We start from the raw sequence: 20,736 nt of genomic DNA on the forward strand, positions 1-20,736 counted from the left end.
GATTTTTATTTGGCGTAAACGATGGTACGCATTAATAATCCTTAAGGATGTTGTCCCGTAAACGCGTAAGGTAACGCGTCCCATATTGCATTTGTACACAGTTTGGGCACGTTACGAAAGAGAGTGAAATAATGCGAATAACTACACGTATATATTACGATCTATCGTTTCGTATATGGATACTAAGATTGCACTTTTAGATTGAATAGGCGAATTGTAAGTAATTCCGCTACGTGAAATTTCGTATATTCGGTTACGATTTAATTTACATCGATTAAACTTTGCTACGCGGCTCTAAGTACAACGTTATACCGACTTGTGTGTAAATATCACGTCTCAAACATCACATTTCTTTACTTTTCCATCACGTTTACAGAGCAGCTTTAGTACGGTGTACTGTCGCGTTTGAAATTTTTCATACATTCTTGCAACAATTTAATTCGACAAGTTGCGAAAAGTCTGAATGGCTTTCGTTTATTATCCACATAGAAACCGTTGAACATTCGTATGCACCTGTGTACATTCCAATCGAAGGAAATTAATTCTGTGCAACTCTCACTCTACAACAAAGTGTAGCAAAAATGTACGAAACAATCCAGACGATCTGAAACAGAACGAAAAAAAAAATAAAAAAAAAAAGGAAAAGAAAAACGACCTCGCAATTCGCACACAACGTTCTCGACCGATTTAGATCCCAGCGTTGCACGAAAGACTTTCTTTCTATTCGCGGACAATAGGCTCACGGTCCGAGCAGATCTCGCATGCAGACGCGTCTAAGATGCGGCAAGCCTTCTTTTTCACGGCAATAAAATTCACCTATGATAGTCGGGCCACGACATTATCCTCGTTTACCCGATTCAACCGTGGCGACCTTTGCACGTGAACGTTGCACCTTTCCGTGCAATCTTCCATCTACGGAGGCCATTGTTGCTGTATCTCTCGTTGCTCTCGTGGTTCACGGTGAAAGAGAGACGGGGGTGTGGCGCACCTTCCTCCTACCTTTGGAAGGTTAACGCGCTGTAGCGGTATATTAGTCAACCACAATGGGCCGCGGATGTCGTTGAAAAATTCCGGGACCAACCGGGGCGAATGCATCGTTCCGAGATTTCACCACGTTCTTCGATACTTTTCTTTCTCTTGTCAATGAATGTACAATAGGACCTTGAACCGCTTAATCACCGAGAAATCGGATAATCAAATTTTTCGTGATCGAACGACCGAAATTGCACAATATATATCGCGTGTCTCGATTATTTTCCTCTTGATGTTTCTAGATTTTCCCAGCCGACAGATTAGACATTTTTGTTCAAATTCGCAAGGTTAATCGCATCTGTCACGTATGTTCGTACGAAGCTTCTTATTTCTTTTAACGTGTAGATTCGTTCTCTTCTCTTGAACTATGGACATTCGTCAATGGCTTCTAAAATACATAAATCGTTCGTATCCAAAGGCAGGAATTCCGAGGCTTTCGCCTTTTATTCGTTACTTTCAGCTCGTTCTCTGTAAGCGTCCCAACAACGAGTTAATTAAAAGGATCGATCTGATTAAAGAACCAGGCCAATTAGAACGACACAATAGCAAAGCAACGAATCACAGTCGTCTTCTCGGCTACAAGGCGAAATCGGCGGATCGATTACGGCCGTACGATTCTCTGTGTGTATAGATGAGAGGCGATTAGAAGCCGGGTGGGTCGCAATCTGACTTTAAATTGGTGAAAGCCGCGCCGCTGGTGACTTTAAACACCGGTTGTAACCCTTATAAGGCGGCTCTCATCATATCAGGCCCCAAGAAGCGTATGGTTGCCGTCAATGGTGTCCGTGCCACGGGCTTCGACTAACGCGATTTTAAAGAACAGCTATAAAGAAAGAGGAACGAGACTTAATCACGAGCACACGCCGATTAGCCGTAGCCTGCTATCGATCTACCTCGTAAATAGAACTCGATGACGTTTTTTTCTGAGACCGCCTTGGACCGGCCCATTAATTGGAGCGCCGTCCATTGCACGCGTTTCTCTTCTGTTTCTGCCTTATTCCTCTTTCAAGCCGCTGCTGCTGCTGCTGTTGCTGCTGCTGCTACTACTTGAAACGTTGTGGTACAATATACTTCGATGTGTCGCGGCTGGCAAAATAAAATACAGAAAATTCGAGCTGCAGTCAACCTGTTAATCGAATTAGCGTCGAAACTGTTAGACTAAAGCATTTTTTTTTAATGTAACAATTTATATGCTCGTTCTGATTTAGTTCTGATACTATCGGCGAAGTTTACACGTTGTTCTACCAGCGATTATTCATAAAGCGTACGGAAAGAATTTGAGCATCTCGTTTTCTAAACAGTAAACTTTAACGAGGTTAAAATATTTGGTGCGCATCGAACGATATCGATGAATTTTACATAAGACTGCTCGCTCGTACTTCATTTTATGCTGTTTGAAATGTCATGAGTCGGGCCATTGCGGACAGTTTTCATTCCTGAATAATTAGAGTCGTTGCTCGTGTCACACTTAGAATTCGCGACAAAGGGTACGGTGTGGATACGTCGTACAAACGAAAGATAATACCGCAACTAACTTCAAGAGATTTTGAAACCTTGTTCGTAACGAACAAAGTTCATCGACTCGCACGACATATGGTAATTGTAAATTATCGAATAAGACGCAAAATGTACCGAATATTTAAAAGAGGACAATTCACAAACAATACTTGTATTTAACATTTTAGATATAATTGGAAATAGCTTCTCTTATAAATACAATTGCGAATACTTGAGAATAAAGAAAGAAACTCGATGTGGAAACAACTTAACGCGAAAATACGCTGTCTGCTATCATTTTTCGTTATACTGAAATCGCCAGCGTTACGAAACAGATTTTCCAAAGACACCTGCGCAATAATTCTCATCGAGCCAGGTTTCACGCACCAAAGAAAAAAAAAAAAAGAAAAATAGAGAAGGAAAAGGAAAAATAACGATAGAAATACCTTGCAGCCACATTAATTCCAATTAAAATTTACGCTCTCCATTAATACCACACAAGTTGCATTTTCACTTCCCTCTTCGCTATTTTGCTTAACCTTTAAACAACGAGATAATGTTCTCTCCGAATGGCCTTCGTTTAAACCTTACAAACTTGCAAATGCACGAACAGACGTGCTTATCAGATATCTAGCCAGCCAAATCGAATAACGTTCGATCGCAACTGTGTTCCTAGTGGCGATAGTCAAGAATGAGTCAATTAAGCGAGTTGCTATGATCGAGTCAGCGGCTGTACGTTTTGCGACAGGCGTGTTCCAAGTAGTTCGGCTTAATTAAAGCGATAAAGAGATATCGGGACAAGATATTGTTGCCGCGATAACGTATGAAAATACGTTTGGCCGCCGTTTACGATAATTCATCGCTGTTCGCTAATTATGCGCTTAATTAGAATATTTATACGTCGGGGGCTTTCCTGGAACTCCCACTCGGCACATGGACATCGACTTCATCGTGAAATCGTGATAGTTTCTTTCGTTGTACGATTTCTCCTTGTCTCGATGTTTCTTTTCTTTTCCTTTTCAATTACCGCTCTTGTATCTCTTTTTACTTTTGAAATTTGCTAAAGCAACGTTCGCTAAGTCGCTGTACGACGTTGTCGAACTGGTGGACGGATCAGACTCGCGAGAAACGACGCTTCGCTTTTCAGAAAATTCGTAGAGATTCGCAGAACGTGCGACGTCGATTCGCAACTGTCATCGATTCGTCGATCGCTCGATAGCAATTTCCATTTCGAAATTCAGATGTTATCCTCTGGTCGTTGGTGCTGCCTCGTTAATTTCCATCGGTGTTGTTAGCTTCGTAGGAAACATCCAATTTTTGGTTTCGATGGTAACGTGCGTTTAACAGCGATGGATCCGCTTTCTTCGGGTTTTACTATGGTTGTACTCTTGGTACGACCACACGCATGGTGTCGTGGTTATTTAGACCTTGTGATTACCTGTTTGCTAATTAATTCTTGGAATTGTTGTCGAAGTGCGTACGAGGATAAAAGTAAAAGATTATACGGCGGAGCATAGGTGTCTGTTTTCCTATTTTTTCGCGATTTTTCTGATGAAAAGCGACGGTAGAAAAGATTCGAGTTCTGGGAAAGATAAGTTGGAAAACACAGCGAAGCGAAGACCGATCGCGTTAACAGCCCACCGTCGAATTACAAGTCGATAACACGCTGACAACGAGAGAGTTATCTCGCCGCTAACCGAGGCAGCAATCAGCCAGCAACACGTTCTTGCCAGTTGACTAATTCATCGTGGATGACGCGAAGCGCGTCTTCCCTCCCATAGACTGGAAGAAAAGATGGGAAGAATTTCCTGTCGTTAGTGCAACGAGATATCGTTAGAACGAAAGTAACGGACCTCGACGTCACTGGTCACCTTGCAATCGTCATGGCAGCCTGCAATGGTAAATTGGCTACGCGTCATTAATAGCAGGCTCGGCGAATTACCACATCACCCCTCGATAATGTCAGCCACTCGATCAACGAGAAAACTTAGCAGGAACTCTGCTACATTAACGTTCGGCTACTGGATGTAACGTGGATCTGAGTTGAGAGCAGTCTGATTTCAGCGAATATCATAAACGATGCTCCGATGATGACGTTGATACATCCTTTCCTGGAATTTTCTCGTCTTTCGTCGCCATTTCCAGCATCTCGTTGACAGATGTCGATGTCGAGTGGATTTCATAATCGTTCTAATTTATCGATTAAATTTCAAATGCCGACCATTTTGGTACCTGGACCATTGAAAATGTCAACTATACGGAAACGTACGCGCCACAGTTAATTATCGTTCACGCGTTATCTCGAAGAGGATAAGGATAATCGTTGCGAGGCAAAGGCGATGGAAAGGAAGAAGCTAGAGAGCGAACGATGCCTATCCTTCGATCAGCAATTACCTTGACATTATCCGAACGAATCGGTAAAGAACGGTCGGCGTGTAGAACGCTATTGATAATATTTCGCGATGAGAAACGGTAAATCGCTGGCTGGTCGAATTCCTATGGCGATCGGTCGCGATCTCCGGACCAAAGTGCCACGGCCGTACCGGTTTCCTCTCTGTCACGATTTAGTCCATAAAACTGACTAATGATACCGGTGAAACGTAGCAGCAGGCAGCTACAAGATCAATGGAAATCTCACCTGCAACTATGCTTCAAAGGCCACCGAGTTGCCTTCTGTTATTCTCGATAGGCAGTTTCTGACAAAGTTACGAGCACCGATCTACGATACCATCGCGCGCACCTGCGAGAAAACGATACCTGCTCGGTCGATTGTGGAACATTTTCCCTTCTTTTTTTCCGGAAACTAGCGAAACGGTGCAAGCGACCGGCAGAAACGCGAAGATACATAGCCCGGAAAGGAAATCGTTCTGAAAATTTTAATCTCCATACGTCTCTCGGTTAGACCAACTAGTTGGTTCTGTTGGCTGGCGATGAAACGCCGCGAAATTGCGACTTGATAACTGCAAGGCGGTAAATTATCAATAACCGATAAAACGGACCGGTTCCATTACGCGCGAGATAAAATTTGCTATGTTCGAGGATTCGAACGATAGACTTTTCGTTGCTGGTCGCCGATGTTCCACTTGCGAATGTGGATCAGATTAGGGTAATTTGCCGTCGTGAAAGGCTGTTAGTGGTTGAAACAGTGATAGGCGCGGTGATAAATCTTGGGTAGATCGAGGCAGGTGCGTGCAAAGGAAGTTGGCAGAGGATGTCAGTGTTTGAAGAAGATTTATAACTACTGAATAATAGCGTGAGCAAAGGAGAAGGAAACTGGAGAAAGAAGGGACATTCGCTATCAATCTGCGAAATTTCTATTCCACGTAGAATATCGTTTGGAAATAACACGATAGACTTCGTGGGAAAAAAATGATACGAAAGACTTTCCCCCGCCCTTACGAGATAAATGTATAGGAAATGATACCTAAGGTTCGTATTTATATAGAGGATTTTGTGAATTGCGTACAGGATTTTCTATTAAAATTTATCTTCCGCCACAGTGTCCTCCAAACCGAACTAAATTTGATCTCTGTGATCTCTATCTTTTCTTGTATAATAGAAAGACGACTTTTAAATACGCCGAAGCTCTACAAAATGCACACATGTGCCTCGAAGCAGCACAAATGCGGAATAATCTCCAAATTTTTATTTCGGCTAATAACAATCTGACTATCAACAACTAACATCAACTAACACTCATCAACAACAACTAACAATCGACTAAATCAATCTGAATTTAGTAGAATTCCATATTTAGTGGAATTATGCGTAACTACAAAGTCGAAATGTTTGTACGTGGAACGAAATAATCGAGAAGAAAAATGTACTTGAACGTTTGGCACACGAAACGCACCTCGAAACCCACGAATCCCACCGACACTGGCAATCTACGAGTCACTTAGGCTGATTCCCGACGAAACTAAATCTACCCGCATAAAGTCAATCCAAAGAGAAACAATTCCAAAACCTGTGTGTAAGTTGCACACTAATCTCATGACCACAAGCGAAGCCGCTGCGAATAACATTGTCTCGCAGTATCCGTCAAATCGTCCGCTTAACCACAACCGCTACCAGTTTTCCGCGACCGCAAGAGGAATGACCACAAATAGAGCGACGTCCTTTGCAACAGAAGCAACTTTTCCGAACGATTCTTCGAGAAGATTGCCTTCCATATATGTACGGCGTGATAGCCGGAAGTCTGAACGATTCGCGAAACACGTACGAACGTGATCCTGAGCATTTCGAAACTCCGTTCGTCGATCGACTTTGCAAGGCTTTAGGCTAAGAGTCGGAGGAAAGTGCGAGGAAAAATTGAAAATACACTGTGTTTGTTGGTCTAATTTTCCAACCGCGAACGAAGATGCAAAGAGAGTGGACGTTGTTTTTGCAGAAACCGACCGTTCTAACCGCCTAACTGGAAACCACAGGAAAAATGCCACGTGAATGCGAAAAAATATGTTTGAAGATCTTTATTTTTTTTCTTGATTGGTTAATAATTTAAACAATTGATCGTTGGTATGAAATTACGCAAAAATAATAGCAAGATTACGACGTATATTTCAACAGAGCCGTAAATTGTCTGCTGTATGAAACCATAAAAGCTTGGCGAATGATCGCGATATAGAGAGTAAGACGAGGAATAAATTTTTTGAAAATCATGTACATTTCACGTTAGTTCGTAAAAATGTCCGATCGAATCGATTGTGGAATCGTAAAAGCACGACGGGGAATTCCTCGAAAGTTGCGCTCGAATTCATAAAACTTGGTTGAAATTCTTGCACAGTGTCGTTTGCGAAACAGCGACGATCGTAAACGGCGTGGTAAATTTTCTAAAAATCACGGTTTTTCTTTATGTCCGTAAGAGTTCGTAAAAGTCATAGCCACCGTGAAACGCGGCGTGTAACGGGAAATTGTTCGAATGATAGGTAAATTTCGTGAAAATTAACTAGGTTTCGCAACCTCGCAGGTCTCCGCGAACGCTTGTTCAGCTTGCGTAGGATAAAATATTTTGAAAAATAATAGAAATTTGTTAGAAATATTTTATTAATTGTCGCGTTAATATTTTAGTCGTGCCAGTAATCTTAGATGGAAGTCTAGCTTTTTCTATATCGATATTTTATTTGTTCGGAAGGTGAAGATTTTTCGTCGATCTAGTATAGTTTCAGATCTTATAGCATAGAATATCTCGAAGAAAGAACTTGAAAAAAGAATTACCGTCATACGAATGATCGTGAATAAATTTTCAGCTTTTTTGAATTTATTATTCTATTTACCTTAGGCAATGAGAACTCGTAGATTTGTAATTCTAATATCGATTTATGAGTAGGCTATTGTTGCTGTAATTAATAGAAAGTTTCGTGAAATATTCATTCAAATTATATAGAATAAATGTAAATCTTTTATGGTCGGTCTCGTGAAACATTATGAAAGTGGTTATTAAGCTGGTTGCGAAAAAGGAAACGAAAATTGAATAATTGTAAAACGAGAATGGCAAGGAGAAGTACTAATTTTCTAAGCGTTTATAATTACTCGCAAGTAATTAAATTTCGTAAGCGGTTCGTGTGTACTTTACGGTAATCTTGAAACCAAAGTTACCTTAGAATGTATACGTCTCTCGCAAAATATCGATTATTGCGAACAGGAGAATCCTTTAATCGTCAATGCACTGGATATTTAGAAAATTAGGTTGCTCGGTAATTTAGCAAATTATAAAGATAGATCGTCGCTGAAATCATACGAAGCTTCGTATAACCACCTGTCCAAACGAATGATTAGATAAAAAAATCGTGCTTTTATAAAATTCTGCAGCAACGTTGTTGGATATCTGCTTCTCACGACATCGTTATTTATCGTAAACGCCAACGCAATAGTCGTTTCTCTAAATATGTTGTACGGTATCCGTTAGTCAGCTGACCTTTGCTTCTTTGAAAGTTCATTTCTACATCAGAAGCCTATTATTATCTTTTGTACGCAGGATGATACGGGGAATCGATTTAATAAATTGAATTTACGAAAGAAAAATTGTAGGGTTCCATTAAAAAAACAAAAAAAAAAAAAGTGTAATTGTACTTTTTGCTACTGCGTCAGTGTACTGTAAAAAGACTGCAAACTATTATACAGCTGATAGGATGATAAAATTTGCCGGACAATGGAAAATTTTCCACTGCGATTAGTATGTCCATTAAATCAGATTAAAAGCGATTGTAACGTTAAGACGACTAATGATATCTAAATAGCGAGTGTATGTGGTAGTGCACGTAGCAAATAGTAAAATATATTATTGCCATGTTTTTTAATGGGTAATTTAGATTTATAGCCTGGTGATTTCATTAAAAGGTAATAAACCTTTTATCTTCGTGCAACAAATGTCCTGTACAAACCGTTTTACCTCTATAACCTGTCATATATTTTTCCTACCTTCCTGATACACAATGATAATATCAACTTCACGTTCAGGTTAACGAGTTTCTTTTCTCCGTTAATACCGAAATTCATGCCCTAAAGGATTGCGATTGCTGTGTTTCGTGTGCAACGATGATATCGTTGTTCGATCAGATACGATTTCTATACGGTTTCTAGGGAGTCGATGTTTCGACCAATCGGCCCGTAAAAATTTCATCGACGTTCGCGAAAGAAAACGTTACCAAACGGTCACGAAAATGTGACGCAATTTCGCTCAGACATCAAACGTTTCTAACACGTTTCAGTTGGCGAACGTTGGCAGACAGAGTTCGTAATTTATAAACTTGCCTACAGCTGATTCGTACTAATCGCTGAACCGGTCTATTTTTTGCCATTTAAAAGGATATATTCTAATATTAAAAGACCAGAGAGATTTTACGCTCGCTAATTTCCAAGTAATTTGGCAATGCGCCTTTAAGCTATCGGGATAAATTTCGTAAAAGCAATTTAGAAGAGATATACATTCCCATTATTCCAACGAACAACCACAGCGTCTTGTATAATTCTATTCCGCAACAGTTGCTGTCCTTTTAACGTTCCCATAACGAAAGGGTTGAAATCGCTCCACCAAAGCATGTCCAACAAGTTTCCCACTTCATTTTCCCCTCGAACGATCATTGCCATTCACCACCAACCGCGTCCACTTCTTTACATCGAAAAGCTCAATTAAATCTCTCTTTCTCTCTCTACAGTGAAAATTCCAAATGGATTCGATAGTCCGTACAGTGGAATCTATGTTCCTATCCCGTGAACTCGGTTCGCCAACTCGGCCGAAGAAGAAATTCACACCGTTCTCGTCCTTGGATCGTGAACGGCACATCGTTAATTGGAAATCGAAGTTTACGAGCGAAGATAAAACGCGATACGAACGAAGACAGCCTCGTTTCTGGCGTCGCGTCGTCTCGTCACAATGGCGTAAGAAGCAGAGAAAAAGATGCACGCCGAGGATATTCATAGGAAAAGCAGGATGGAGAAAAAGGAGGGCGATATGCACCAGGATGAGCGGTAAGTTCTTGCCTAGTTTACGTCATCCTGCTTTATTGCTTGCTTACTTTAGTTCAAAGACATTATTCGTACTCGAAGCCAATCGTACGGATATCACATTCTGTTGGTTGGCAGCTTTCGCATGGAAATTTTTCACTCAGCAACTACAAGTTCTTGTAATTATGACAAGGGCGGAGATTCTAAGAGCTTGTTCTTCAGGCTTCTGTCAGTCGTTGTTATTGGTCGAAACAGTTACGAGGAATTCTTACTTACTGACGAATTCATCCAACTGTATCGTGCGCACCATACAGCCAGATGGGATTATCGAGTCGCCTATGCTTCGACAGCTTTGCGCAAAACGATCAAGTTTGTCGCACATCACGAGACACTGTTAGCCTTCGATGTAATGATAGAAGAGCGAGAAAATACCGTGTACTTTGGATCGAGCAAAAGAAAGTATCGACTTAATTGCGAACAAAATGTCGATTCGTTTCGATGAGTTATCGATCGATTAAGATCAATCGGCAGAGGAGTTCTCAATTGTTCGGTGGCTTGAACCGCTTTGTGACTGTGCAAATCGTAGCGATAGATTGGCGACGTGATAACAAACGTAGCGGCTTAAGCGTTGGATCGTTTCGCTGCTCTTGCAGATATTTTGCATCTAGAAATCGGTAGAAATATTCCAACGATCGGTTTTCTTTAGATTCGAAAAACTACAACGCAGCATCGACAAAATCGTCGCGTCCTATGTTGCTGTATGCATCGTCAGGTGATAAAATGTGCTGTACGAATATAGAAATAGTCAACGAGAAAATCGATAGAGTGAAAGAAATTGGAAAATTGTAATAGTTTCGTATTAAAACTTTATTCAATCTCCAAAACTAGATAACAACCAATGATTGATTACCATTACAATAAATAGCCAAATAAAAATTACTCTACGAATTATTACAAAATAAAGAGGCTTTGAAATATAAATTAGACAAGAGCTTGTATCTCATCGTGGTAGTGAACAGGATTTACGGCTGTGAACACGAAAGGACAATGAGCAACGCGACTTTGAACACCAAGGGAACCGCGCCGATTAAACGGTCGTTAATTGCTTGGCCGCTTAACGATTCGGCAGGGAAATGTAGTCGTGGGAAACGATCGTTGAAAGGTCAAAGGCAGTTTCCAGCTGAAAAGTCTGCTTGATAGCTGAGCCTGTTCTTCCTGTCTTTTCTTTCGGAGTTATCTTCTCTGAGCCAGTGGTAACGAGGATCGAGATAAGAACCGACGGAAGAATTACTGAAGAAAGTACTGTTCGTCCAAAATCAATTGCTTACTCGAGACTATTAACTGTAAGTTGGAACGAATTCGTAATTCGTTTTACTTTGTCAATTATTTTGGTTTCGTTTCCTCTCTTCGATCATTTGCTCTTTCGCCTGCCATATCTTGACGACGGTTTTGATCGTCGATCGCACGCTATATTAAGAATTTTTCTGTATTTATGAGAAATTCAAGGGTGCGCGAACGCGTCGACCACGAAGAGATAAAACTTGGGAAAGGATCATTCTCAACGTTATTTACAACTCGATACGAATAAACAGTCTTCGGCCAATTGATTTTGTACGGAGTCCGGTTCTTACGTTTAAACGAGAAACGTATTAACAAATTGGACAGTTTCGATCCGCGAATTAATAAACTTCTCAGTGAGAAAAAGGTGTTCGTCGATCAGCCGCGAGGTCAAAGAAATAACCGCGAAAGAAAAGAAATGGAAAATGAAATTTACTACAAAAGGGGAAGGATGTTTTTCTGATGACGCGGAATGTCACAGGCAGCTTCAGGTTCGAACGTCTATCGAACGAATGAAAGGAGCGCGGCGCATTTTCTATAGTTGAGAATTCGCGATAGAAACGCTTTGAAGCTTTACAGAGCTGAAAGGGGGATTTCCGTGGGATCCGAACGAGGCTCGTGTGAACCGATCAGGCTTTTTAAGAGTGTTTCGAAGGTTAAATTCTTCGCAAAATCGTGCGTCGAACGTTTCGCTTTCACTCTCTTACGAATAACAGACGGCGGGACACGCGATCGCCAGGTTAAACCAGGGACGAGCGTGGCCTCGCGCGTTGAGTATGTATCTAAATCACAGCTCGTGCTACTAATTACTTCTAAACTCTTATATATCTCTCTCTCGATACTCTGATACTTACCGATTTCTACGTTACATCCGCTATAGTCTACTATATGTCTCTGTGTGTATACATATATATATGTAAAAAAAAAGAAAAACAAAAGATGAGGGAAGAAAAGAGGTGAGAAAGAAAGTAGAAGAAGGAGGAGAATAAAAAGAAGAAGAAAAAGAATCTTCTCTGTAAAATATCTTCAACGTTAATATCTCGTAGCGGTAATTTAAATATCGATCATCGTGTACGATCATCGTCGACGTGGTCGTTTTCTTTTTTTCTTCTCTCTCTCTCTCTCTCTCGTTTGAAACAGCAAACAAGTCGTTTTAGGAACAACAATTTCACCGAATCGTTTCGCGTTGAACCACCGTCGATCGACGATTCGACTATAGCTCGTTTGAAATCAATTGATCGCTCAAGATCGTTTAGTAGACTTCCCCACTCCCCACCACGTTACTTAAATCCTTCGACGTTCTCTCTTTCTCGCGTTTTCACACCTTTATTCGTCTCTCTTTTTCTCTTCGCTTTTATACTTTTACATTTCCCGTCATTTTATTCCATTGTTTCTTTCGAGACACGTTAAACGACCTGGATCAATCGATATCGAACGAGGAATAATTAATTATGAGAATAAAAAAATAAAGGGCGATCTATGCTCGCCTGCTTAACCTAATCATCGTGAACTTATCGACCGGAATAACACGCTTCGTAACGAGCATCGCCAATGCGAGTTTCCAGACGCGTGCGCTATTCACAGATCGTATTCGTTAGAAAAATCGAACGATACATGCAGAAATTTATATCGGCGATAGGAACGGCTATGGAAGTCGTCGGAAGCTTCATTCTGCAGCGGATAAATTCACGACACGCGATTCGATCGCGATTCTAAGGACGGCATTCGATTAAGAAAACGTTGTTACGCGTGAGACAAGGGTACAGTGCCTGCAAGAGATATAGCGAGGTCGTAAAATGAAACGTTAGATTCGGTTAGACGGTGGTACCGACACGTGTTTCTCAAAGGCAATTTCTATCATCGTTGTTAAATTTAACGACGTGTTATAAAACCTGAGCTTGCAGAATATAAATTCATCGATTACAAGAACCTTCTTTGTTTTAAATTATCTTAGTCTTCTTCGATCATCGTTACTAGATCCAACGATGTGATGAAATCCTAGCTCGCAGAATATAAATTCGGAATAAGTTAATGCTTAAGAAACGTAACGTGAAAATAAACAAATGTTTACGCGTGTTAATTAGAAAAATCCGTATAACACAAGTTGAGCTTAGTTTCGGCTGTGAGTTTTCATTTCAAGTTGTATACATCACTATAGATGTAATCGTCTCTTTCAGAAAACAAATCTTCGAAAATACGCAGCAAAGGGAAAACTGCTACTGACAACGACTTGACATCAGTCGACTCTGAATGAAGCTCTAGATCCTGTCTCAAAGTGTCCTCGAACAGTCTCTCAAAAACGTTTCAAATTACTCGATTCTCGAAGTCCATAAACTTCTATTTCTTTGCAAATTTACGATATCGCTATATCTCTTCCAACGACCACACGCGATATCGGAAACGCCTAGAAAGGAAAGCGTTCGAGGGAGCGTTCCGCGGCGTGGCTCGCTGAAGCCCATGCGTTTTACGAGGATCAGCTACCAGCGGCTACCAGTTCGCTCTTTCTGGCGTAACTCGTGAGCACCGCCGCGTGCAACTCGAATAAATATCCCGGATCGTTCTCCCAATCAGCAGGAAATTCTCTCTAAGACGAGATCGCGAGACGCCTGTCTAAAAATTAGTCCATGGACGTTGGCCGATCTCGCGATCCTTGGTCATGGTTCGCTCTGTGCCGGGGGTTCCGCGACCTGTCCGGTCGTAAATCATTCCCGCGCGGCCTCTCCAAGTGAACGAAGATCGTAATCGGAGAGTACGAAGAAACAGAGAGACAGAGAAACGAGGGTAAGGAAGAGCAAGAATTAAAGAGACAGAAAGAGAGATACGTAGAAGTGAATAGTAATAGAGGAAGACTCGCACGGTGTATCCTTCGTTGACCATCACCGTCGTGCAAAATCCGCACCGTGCCACCGGGAATAGAGAATGGAGTAGCAACGATCGAACGCGTCCAACTGGACACTGGGAACCGGGTGTGGGCCGTCTGGTCCTCCCAATGCAACTAACTGGGTGGATTACAGGCGGTCCCCGCTGGATCGACAGACACTTGGTGCGGTTGACTCCTATTTGTCACGCTGCTCGTCGTCGAGCTACTCGTTTCGCCGGATGGACTGGGATTCCCACTGTTTCCGCTGTTGCTGGTGCTACTGCCGGTCGCTTGCTGCTGGACACTGGGCTTCTGCGTCACGTGGGTCTGATAGTGCTTTGCCAAGTGCGCCTTCTGTCGGAAACTCTTGCCACATAAGGAACAGGCGAAAGGCTTCTCGCCGGTATGAGTTCTGATGTGAACGTTGACGCTGTATTTGTCCTTGAAGCCTTTGCTACAGATACTGCAATAGTGCAGCGAACGTTCCTTGCGTTGGACGCTGCCTGGAGAACCGCCGGAAGCGCCTTGCTGCGTGCCACTGGTGTTTCCACCGGTCTCTGAACCACTGCTGCCGTTGCTGGCTGCGTTCGAGTTGCTGCTGTTTCTGTTGGTACGTCGACAGTACTTCTTGGGAGCTTTAGTCGTGACCACTCTGGACGGAGTTATCTGAAGCTGGTTGGTGGACTGTTGTTGCTCCACCTCGGTTCGAGGAGTAGCTTGTTGCTGTAGAACATCCTGCTGAGCTGCTGTTACTACTGTAACCGTGCTAACTTGGCCCAGATCCGCGGGAAGAGTTATCGTTCCCAGACTCCCACTGGTTGGATCTAGCGTGTACATAACCGTTGTCGTCGCAGACACGTTGCAAACGGGCTCCAAACTGCAGTACGACTCTACCACTTCGTTGGCTATGCTCTTCAGCTTCTCGTAATCACCGGGACGATAGGTCGTTTGGTCTAACTGGGACAGCAACAGATCTTCATCGGTACAAGTGTGCATAGATTCATCCTGCTGTTGTTGCTGCGGCTGCTGTTGTTGAGTCTGTTGTTGCTGTTGCTGCGGTTGTTGGTCGGACACTATCTGCAACCCAGCGTTGCTCGTCACAGGCATGGATATAGTGGATCCTTGAGTAGACGGCGAGGAAGACGAAACTACTTGAGTCGGACCTGTGTACAATTTTCCTTGAAGAGCGCTTCTTAGAAGACTCTCCGCCGAGTCACCTGCTCCAACCGCGACAGCAGCTGCAGCTGCGGCCGCAGCTTCCTGCAGATTCTGATCAGAAAGCTTCCAATCGTTATTATTATCGCCTCCTGTGCAATTGCCACCACTGGATGATCCTCGGCCGCATAATTCCTTACTTTCGACAAATCCGCTGTCGTCTGTAGCATATTGGGAGGATGCAACAGAGAAACGATCTGGATGAAACCTGTCGTTGACTGTCCGCGACACTTCGGTCACGCTGCTGGTCTGATCGTGTTCCTGCTCGGTAGACGCAGGTTCCATGCTCAGTATAGCGTCCAGGTCTAGATTGGGTCGCAGAGACCAAGAATCACTGGACGTGGGCGCTGGACTCTTGCAACAATCTAATGCATCCATAGAGTTGGCTTCGTTGTTCAACACGGTCAACGTGTAAATCGCGCCGTCCGTATTTTGTCTGTCGTTGGCTGAGCATCCTCGACCTACTCCTTGATGATGCTCGTTAGAACCTTGATGAACGCTCACGTTATCATTCCCGTGGCTCTGAGCATTAGCGTGGGCCGACCAGCAGTACTTGTTCAGGTCTTCCAAGAGTATATTACAGGTCTGCTCTTTGCTCTCGTCCGTGCCCCAATAATCGCAATCCGACTGATCCATCGGTGTTTGCTCGTTGCTCTGTTGAACGTTGCAGGCGCTATGGTGCGTCCTCACGTGGTGATGGTGGTGATGGTGGCTGAGGGAGCCAGTAATCGTCGAGACTGGGGGTAGTGCTGTCAGAGTGTTGTTATTGGTTTCTTTGATGAACGGCGAGCTGTGTAATTCGCGATTAGTTTCGTGTTCCTCGTGACCTTGCTGGAGGTAGCCGATGCTTCTGCAGGTGGTACGATGCAGGAAGCTTTCTTCGTCGGACACGCCGTCCGTGGAGGCACAATGCGGTGGCGGAGAGACGACGAAATCGAAGAAATCGGTCTTTGGCAGATCTTCCCCACCCCCTCCTGGGGCGAATGCCTCCGTTAGATCCATGGAGTAGGTTTGGTACTTCGTCCTCGTGGTGCTTTTTGTTTTTGGATCGGATTCCAGGTGGCCTTATTAGGCTGGCAGTCGCAGATTTCAGGTGGTAGAAGGTGAATTTCAGTGATGGTAGCTGGCGTGTCTCCTTGCCCACCGCATCCTTGAGTTCGGGGAATCACCTGGAAAATAGAATTGAAATTTTCGTCAGTTGGTGGAATCCGTTTGCCCTCTGTTGGAATACTTTGTCCAATATTTCTAGTATTTTCGGTATCTTTATTTTTTTATACGATAGAGCTTCGTTTACACGAATATCATTTATTCGAACGAAGTTTTAACGTCCAATCGGACGAAATTGCAAATATTATCAATCTATTTTTCATCTAAAGATAGCACCAAAATTTTTGAACGAAAGTATCTATGAAACGTAGGGAGAGATATGTCATTTTTATGTAACAACATATTAAAATATAATTTATCAACTGATCTAATCGAATAAATACAAATTAGACGAATAGCAGTGGAATTTTTCATAAAGAGAATTCATCGGGCTGTCGATTTGGTGCACCCAGAGATCGAATCCCATAAAATCGCGGGACAATGGCGCATACCGCGACGCCGTGTCCCAGATTTTCCGCGTTTTCTTAGGCGACGGGCCAGTGAAATAGGATCGGCACCAACGCGGGCATTAGGCCGAAGAGCTAGTGTTCTTTCGCATGTTCTAGGCGTGGGAACGCACCGTGGCCGTGTATAAATTCACCGTAGCGAAGCTAGCCGGCACAACGATCAACCGTACACTCTTGGAGACAGTGGGATAGAAACAGAGAGCACGATCGACGCAGATCGACTCCCTTGAATCTCTGAACGAAGGAGAAACCGTGCCTTAGACAGAGACGGAATAAGGATGGAGAAACTAGAAGATAGACAGGCATACACTGTGAAACAGAGAAGGGAGAACGTAAAGACCGGGGACGTTGCGCATGAATATCGTGTGTATAGCGAGATTCTAATAACCGGGTCTATCACCGTTTCATTTTCCTCTAATCGCGTGATAGTTTATTCGCCTCTTCTTAAAGGAGCGTAAGGTCGATCGTTATTATCGTATCGCGGATTTTTATACGTCAAACGAGTATCGGTTTGGCAACTAAGCGATTGCGGATTTTGTCATTAGGTGGTATCGACAAAATCCGCAATCACTTAGTTGCCAACCCAATAGTTGGCGCAGCAGCTTCAACGGAGACTCGTTTTATCTATTGGAAATTCCAAATTCGATATTTTCCACGGAAATGATATCGGTGATGTGTATCTTATGTCAGAAACCATCGATTGCACGCGATATTTCTTTCATTGTTCGTAGCCGCAGTCGGAACGAGTATTCATAGAACTAGATATTCATGACCCGATCGCTAGGATCAGCCTGTATAGGCGCTGCGCCGGTGGTACGAGGCATGAGCGGCATAGGCTTGCGCAACTTCTTTTCCGCGAGCTATCCTACAGCAACGCACCGTACCAAATTAATGCGGCAACAGTGCAGACGCGAGTCGCGCGGCTAAATGCCAGCCACGGCGTATAACAATTGATCGAGGGCCGCTCGCCACCCGGATGTCCGAGGACGGAACGGTCGATCCGCGTTGCGAAACCGAGGCCTGCAATCGCGATACATCATCCGCGTTCACGGAGAAGCGATCGCGCGGCAGCTTTGTAGATCCTAGTGGATCTTAGCGATCTTTATCGATCGGCTCTAGAGCCCGTTATTTTTAGGCAAATCGGAGATCAACCGGTATATCGTTACGAATATTTTCAGTATTCGCGCTTTACCATTCGAAGGTTTTACCAATTCTTAAACGTCTAGGATTTCTATCACTGGCTGCCGTTTACGATAAAAATTCGAATATTTCTTGAAAATAACGAAGCATTCTTCGAGTTTCGTTTCCAACGAAACGAAAATATAATTTACACGTGAGATGGAGATACAAATTTCTACGATCAGAATCGCTTATCTGTACGTCTGCTTATGCAAAACGTAATTAGACATTTGCTAGAAATTTGATCTGCTCCGAAACGTGCTTGAAGATGATAATTTATATATAAAAGACGTATAGTAAAAAAAAAGAAGGAAGAAAAAGAATGGAAGAAAGGAGAAGAGATAATGGAACAGATCGAATGGAATTGTTCGTTTCATCGATTCGCTTTTATCCTGTCGTCGCTGCTGCTATCGCCACGACGAATTTTATCCCGTTACCGCAGATGGCGAAAGTGGATCTTTATCTATGATCACGTACGTGAGTACATGCTTACGCCGTAGCAGAACATCGGGGGTTGGTAACGATCGATCGATTCCAAAGTAGATCGATAGCCGGATATCGCTAAGAGCATTACACTTTCTCCGTCGGTCCAAGGGTCTCCGTTATTTTCGGTACAACGCACGGTCCTACAGAAAATGAACTTGCCGAATCGCTGCTATCATTAATCCTCGCGAGTATCTAACGAACGATCTGCCTTGTCGAAATTGCCAACGCTCTTTTTCGGGATGTGATGTCATTTTCGCTCCACGCGAGTATATCGTGCACGAAACACGATGTATCATTTTGATTAATGCTCTACAACCTTCTGCTTTGCGTAACGATAACTTAGGCGAGAGATAAATAACAGCAGGCAAAGTTTTCGGCAAGGAAAACACGGACTTGTTCCATTTTCGATGTACGTAGAAAGGGACGAATCGAGGAGTTGAAATACTATCGAGTTGGCAACTAAGTGATTGCGGATTTTGTCATTAGATGGTAATGACGAAATCCGCAATCACTTAGTTGCCAAGCCAATAAATTTGATATTACGTTGGCTGATAAAAGCGTTTGAACGCTTAGAAAAATTCACGATATATATCGGGTGATTTAAGCAACTGTAACAAACATGGTCATGTGCGTTACATAGTTATTATGTCATATTTCCAACGAAGTATTTTACGATTATTCGTTGGCTGATGTACGTACGAGTCTGGTAATCGATAGAAAATTCTAATCAGACGTATGTTACAAGGTTCTTCAAGGCATTTCTCGACTTCCTATATACGGGACTTTATTATTAGCGATTTTGCGAGATTGCATCGAGGATAAAAAGCGCGTCTAGTGAAATACCAGTGAATAAACGCATCCTTGTCCATCACTCAGCTTTATTTTTGTCTATGGAAAATGATTATTCTTGGAAATGTGTTTTCATCCCCTTCGAGGTATTCCAAATATTCGTCGTCGCGATGTTTACAAAATATCGAGCTTCTTATTAGGTTGCCCGAGAAGTGTCTTTCTTTCGCAAACGTGTTTTTTACAACAGTGCACGTTCGTACAAACGGGAAACCAAGTTTGTGAAATATCGCGGTGTTTATCTCAATAGAACAAAACAGATCGCACGTAATTCGACAAAATAATATAACAGAAAAAACGCTGTCTATTATTTCCTCATAAAACTCAAGAAACTTTTCTGACAATCTAATACATAAATCTTAATAATTACATCTCTGGTTTCCAATAAAACCTGGTTGATTTATCAGCTATTTTTAAGAAACTCGTGTCACTGGACCTGACATTTTCATCTTTTTCCAATGGAATATTTTCTTCGTATTTTACGTCGTATCAAAATTCTTCTATTTAATCGTAAAATGAAAATAGAACGAAAAGGTCGATGAAAGTGTACTTGTCGCGTGAAACATCGGAGCGGTAAGAAACGTAATTCGACAATTGGTGTTCTGACACAGATTCGTGTTTCCTTTCGTTGCAAATAGCCTCGTAGGCTATCGTAATCGAAATCGTATTTACAATTACACATCGAATGTATCACAAGTTCAGCACAATGCGTACTATGGTCGTATTGCCGGTGATCTATCACAGGCAACAGTATATAATCGTCAAGTGTCTCCGCTTCATTAATTCGAGCCAGAGGAATGTCAGCGTAATGATCGTCATATTGCACGATCAAACTCTCACTGTCTTTCACGCGCTTATTATCACCGTGCATTTATTACTCAACGTGTTTTGTATTTCATCTAGTACGCGGTGGCATCAATCTTGCTTTACTACAACGTAATTAAAATTCCACCGCTACACGGATGAAGCAACCACGGTGATTGAAAACGCAGTAATAACCAAAAACGAAAAAGGAAGAACGAGAAAGAAGAAGAAGAAGAAAAAAAAGAAGAAGAAAAGAAGATACAACGACGTTAACCCTGATTTTACGCTGATTTTATTGTATTCGTGCGTGGAATTGGAGAAAAAAGAATCGCACGCCGTTAGATTATTCGTATACATCAGACGATGGCATTTAGTAAAGATATTTATGGTGCGATACATTCCTCGTCAGATACGGTATAGTTT

At 42.5% G+C, this 20,736-nt stretch overlaps 1 protein-coding gene across 1 annotated transcript; it reads right to left on the bottom strand.

The window, feature by feature from the left end:
- Nucleotides 1-13,471: 13,471 nt before the first annotated feature.
- On the bottom strand, nt 13,472-16,549 carry LOC117234643 (protein sister of odd and bowel-like). Its single transcript, XM_033496044.1, has one exon. The coding sequence runs from the start codon at nt 16,385-16,387 to the stop codon at nt 14,306-14,308; it is 2,082 nt and encodes a 693-aa protein (XP_033351935.1). The 5' UTR covers nt 16,388-16,549; the 3' UTR covers nt 13,472-14,305.
- Nucleotides 16,550-20,736: the final 4,187 nt, after the last annotated feature.

Source organism: Bombus vosnesenskii, unplaced genomic scaffold (genome assembly GCF_011952255.1).
Source record: "Bombus vosnesenskii isolate JDL3184/JDL3185 unplaced genomic scaffold, Bvos_JDL3184-5_v1.1 scf7180000013305, whole genome shotgun sequence".
NCBI lineage: Eukaryota > Metazoa > Arthropoda > Insecta > Hymenoptera > Apidae > Bombus > Bombus vosnesenskii.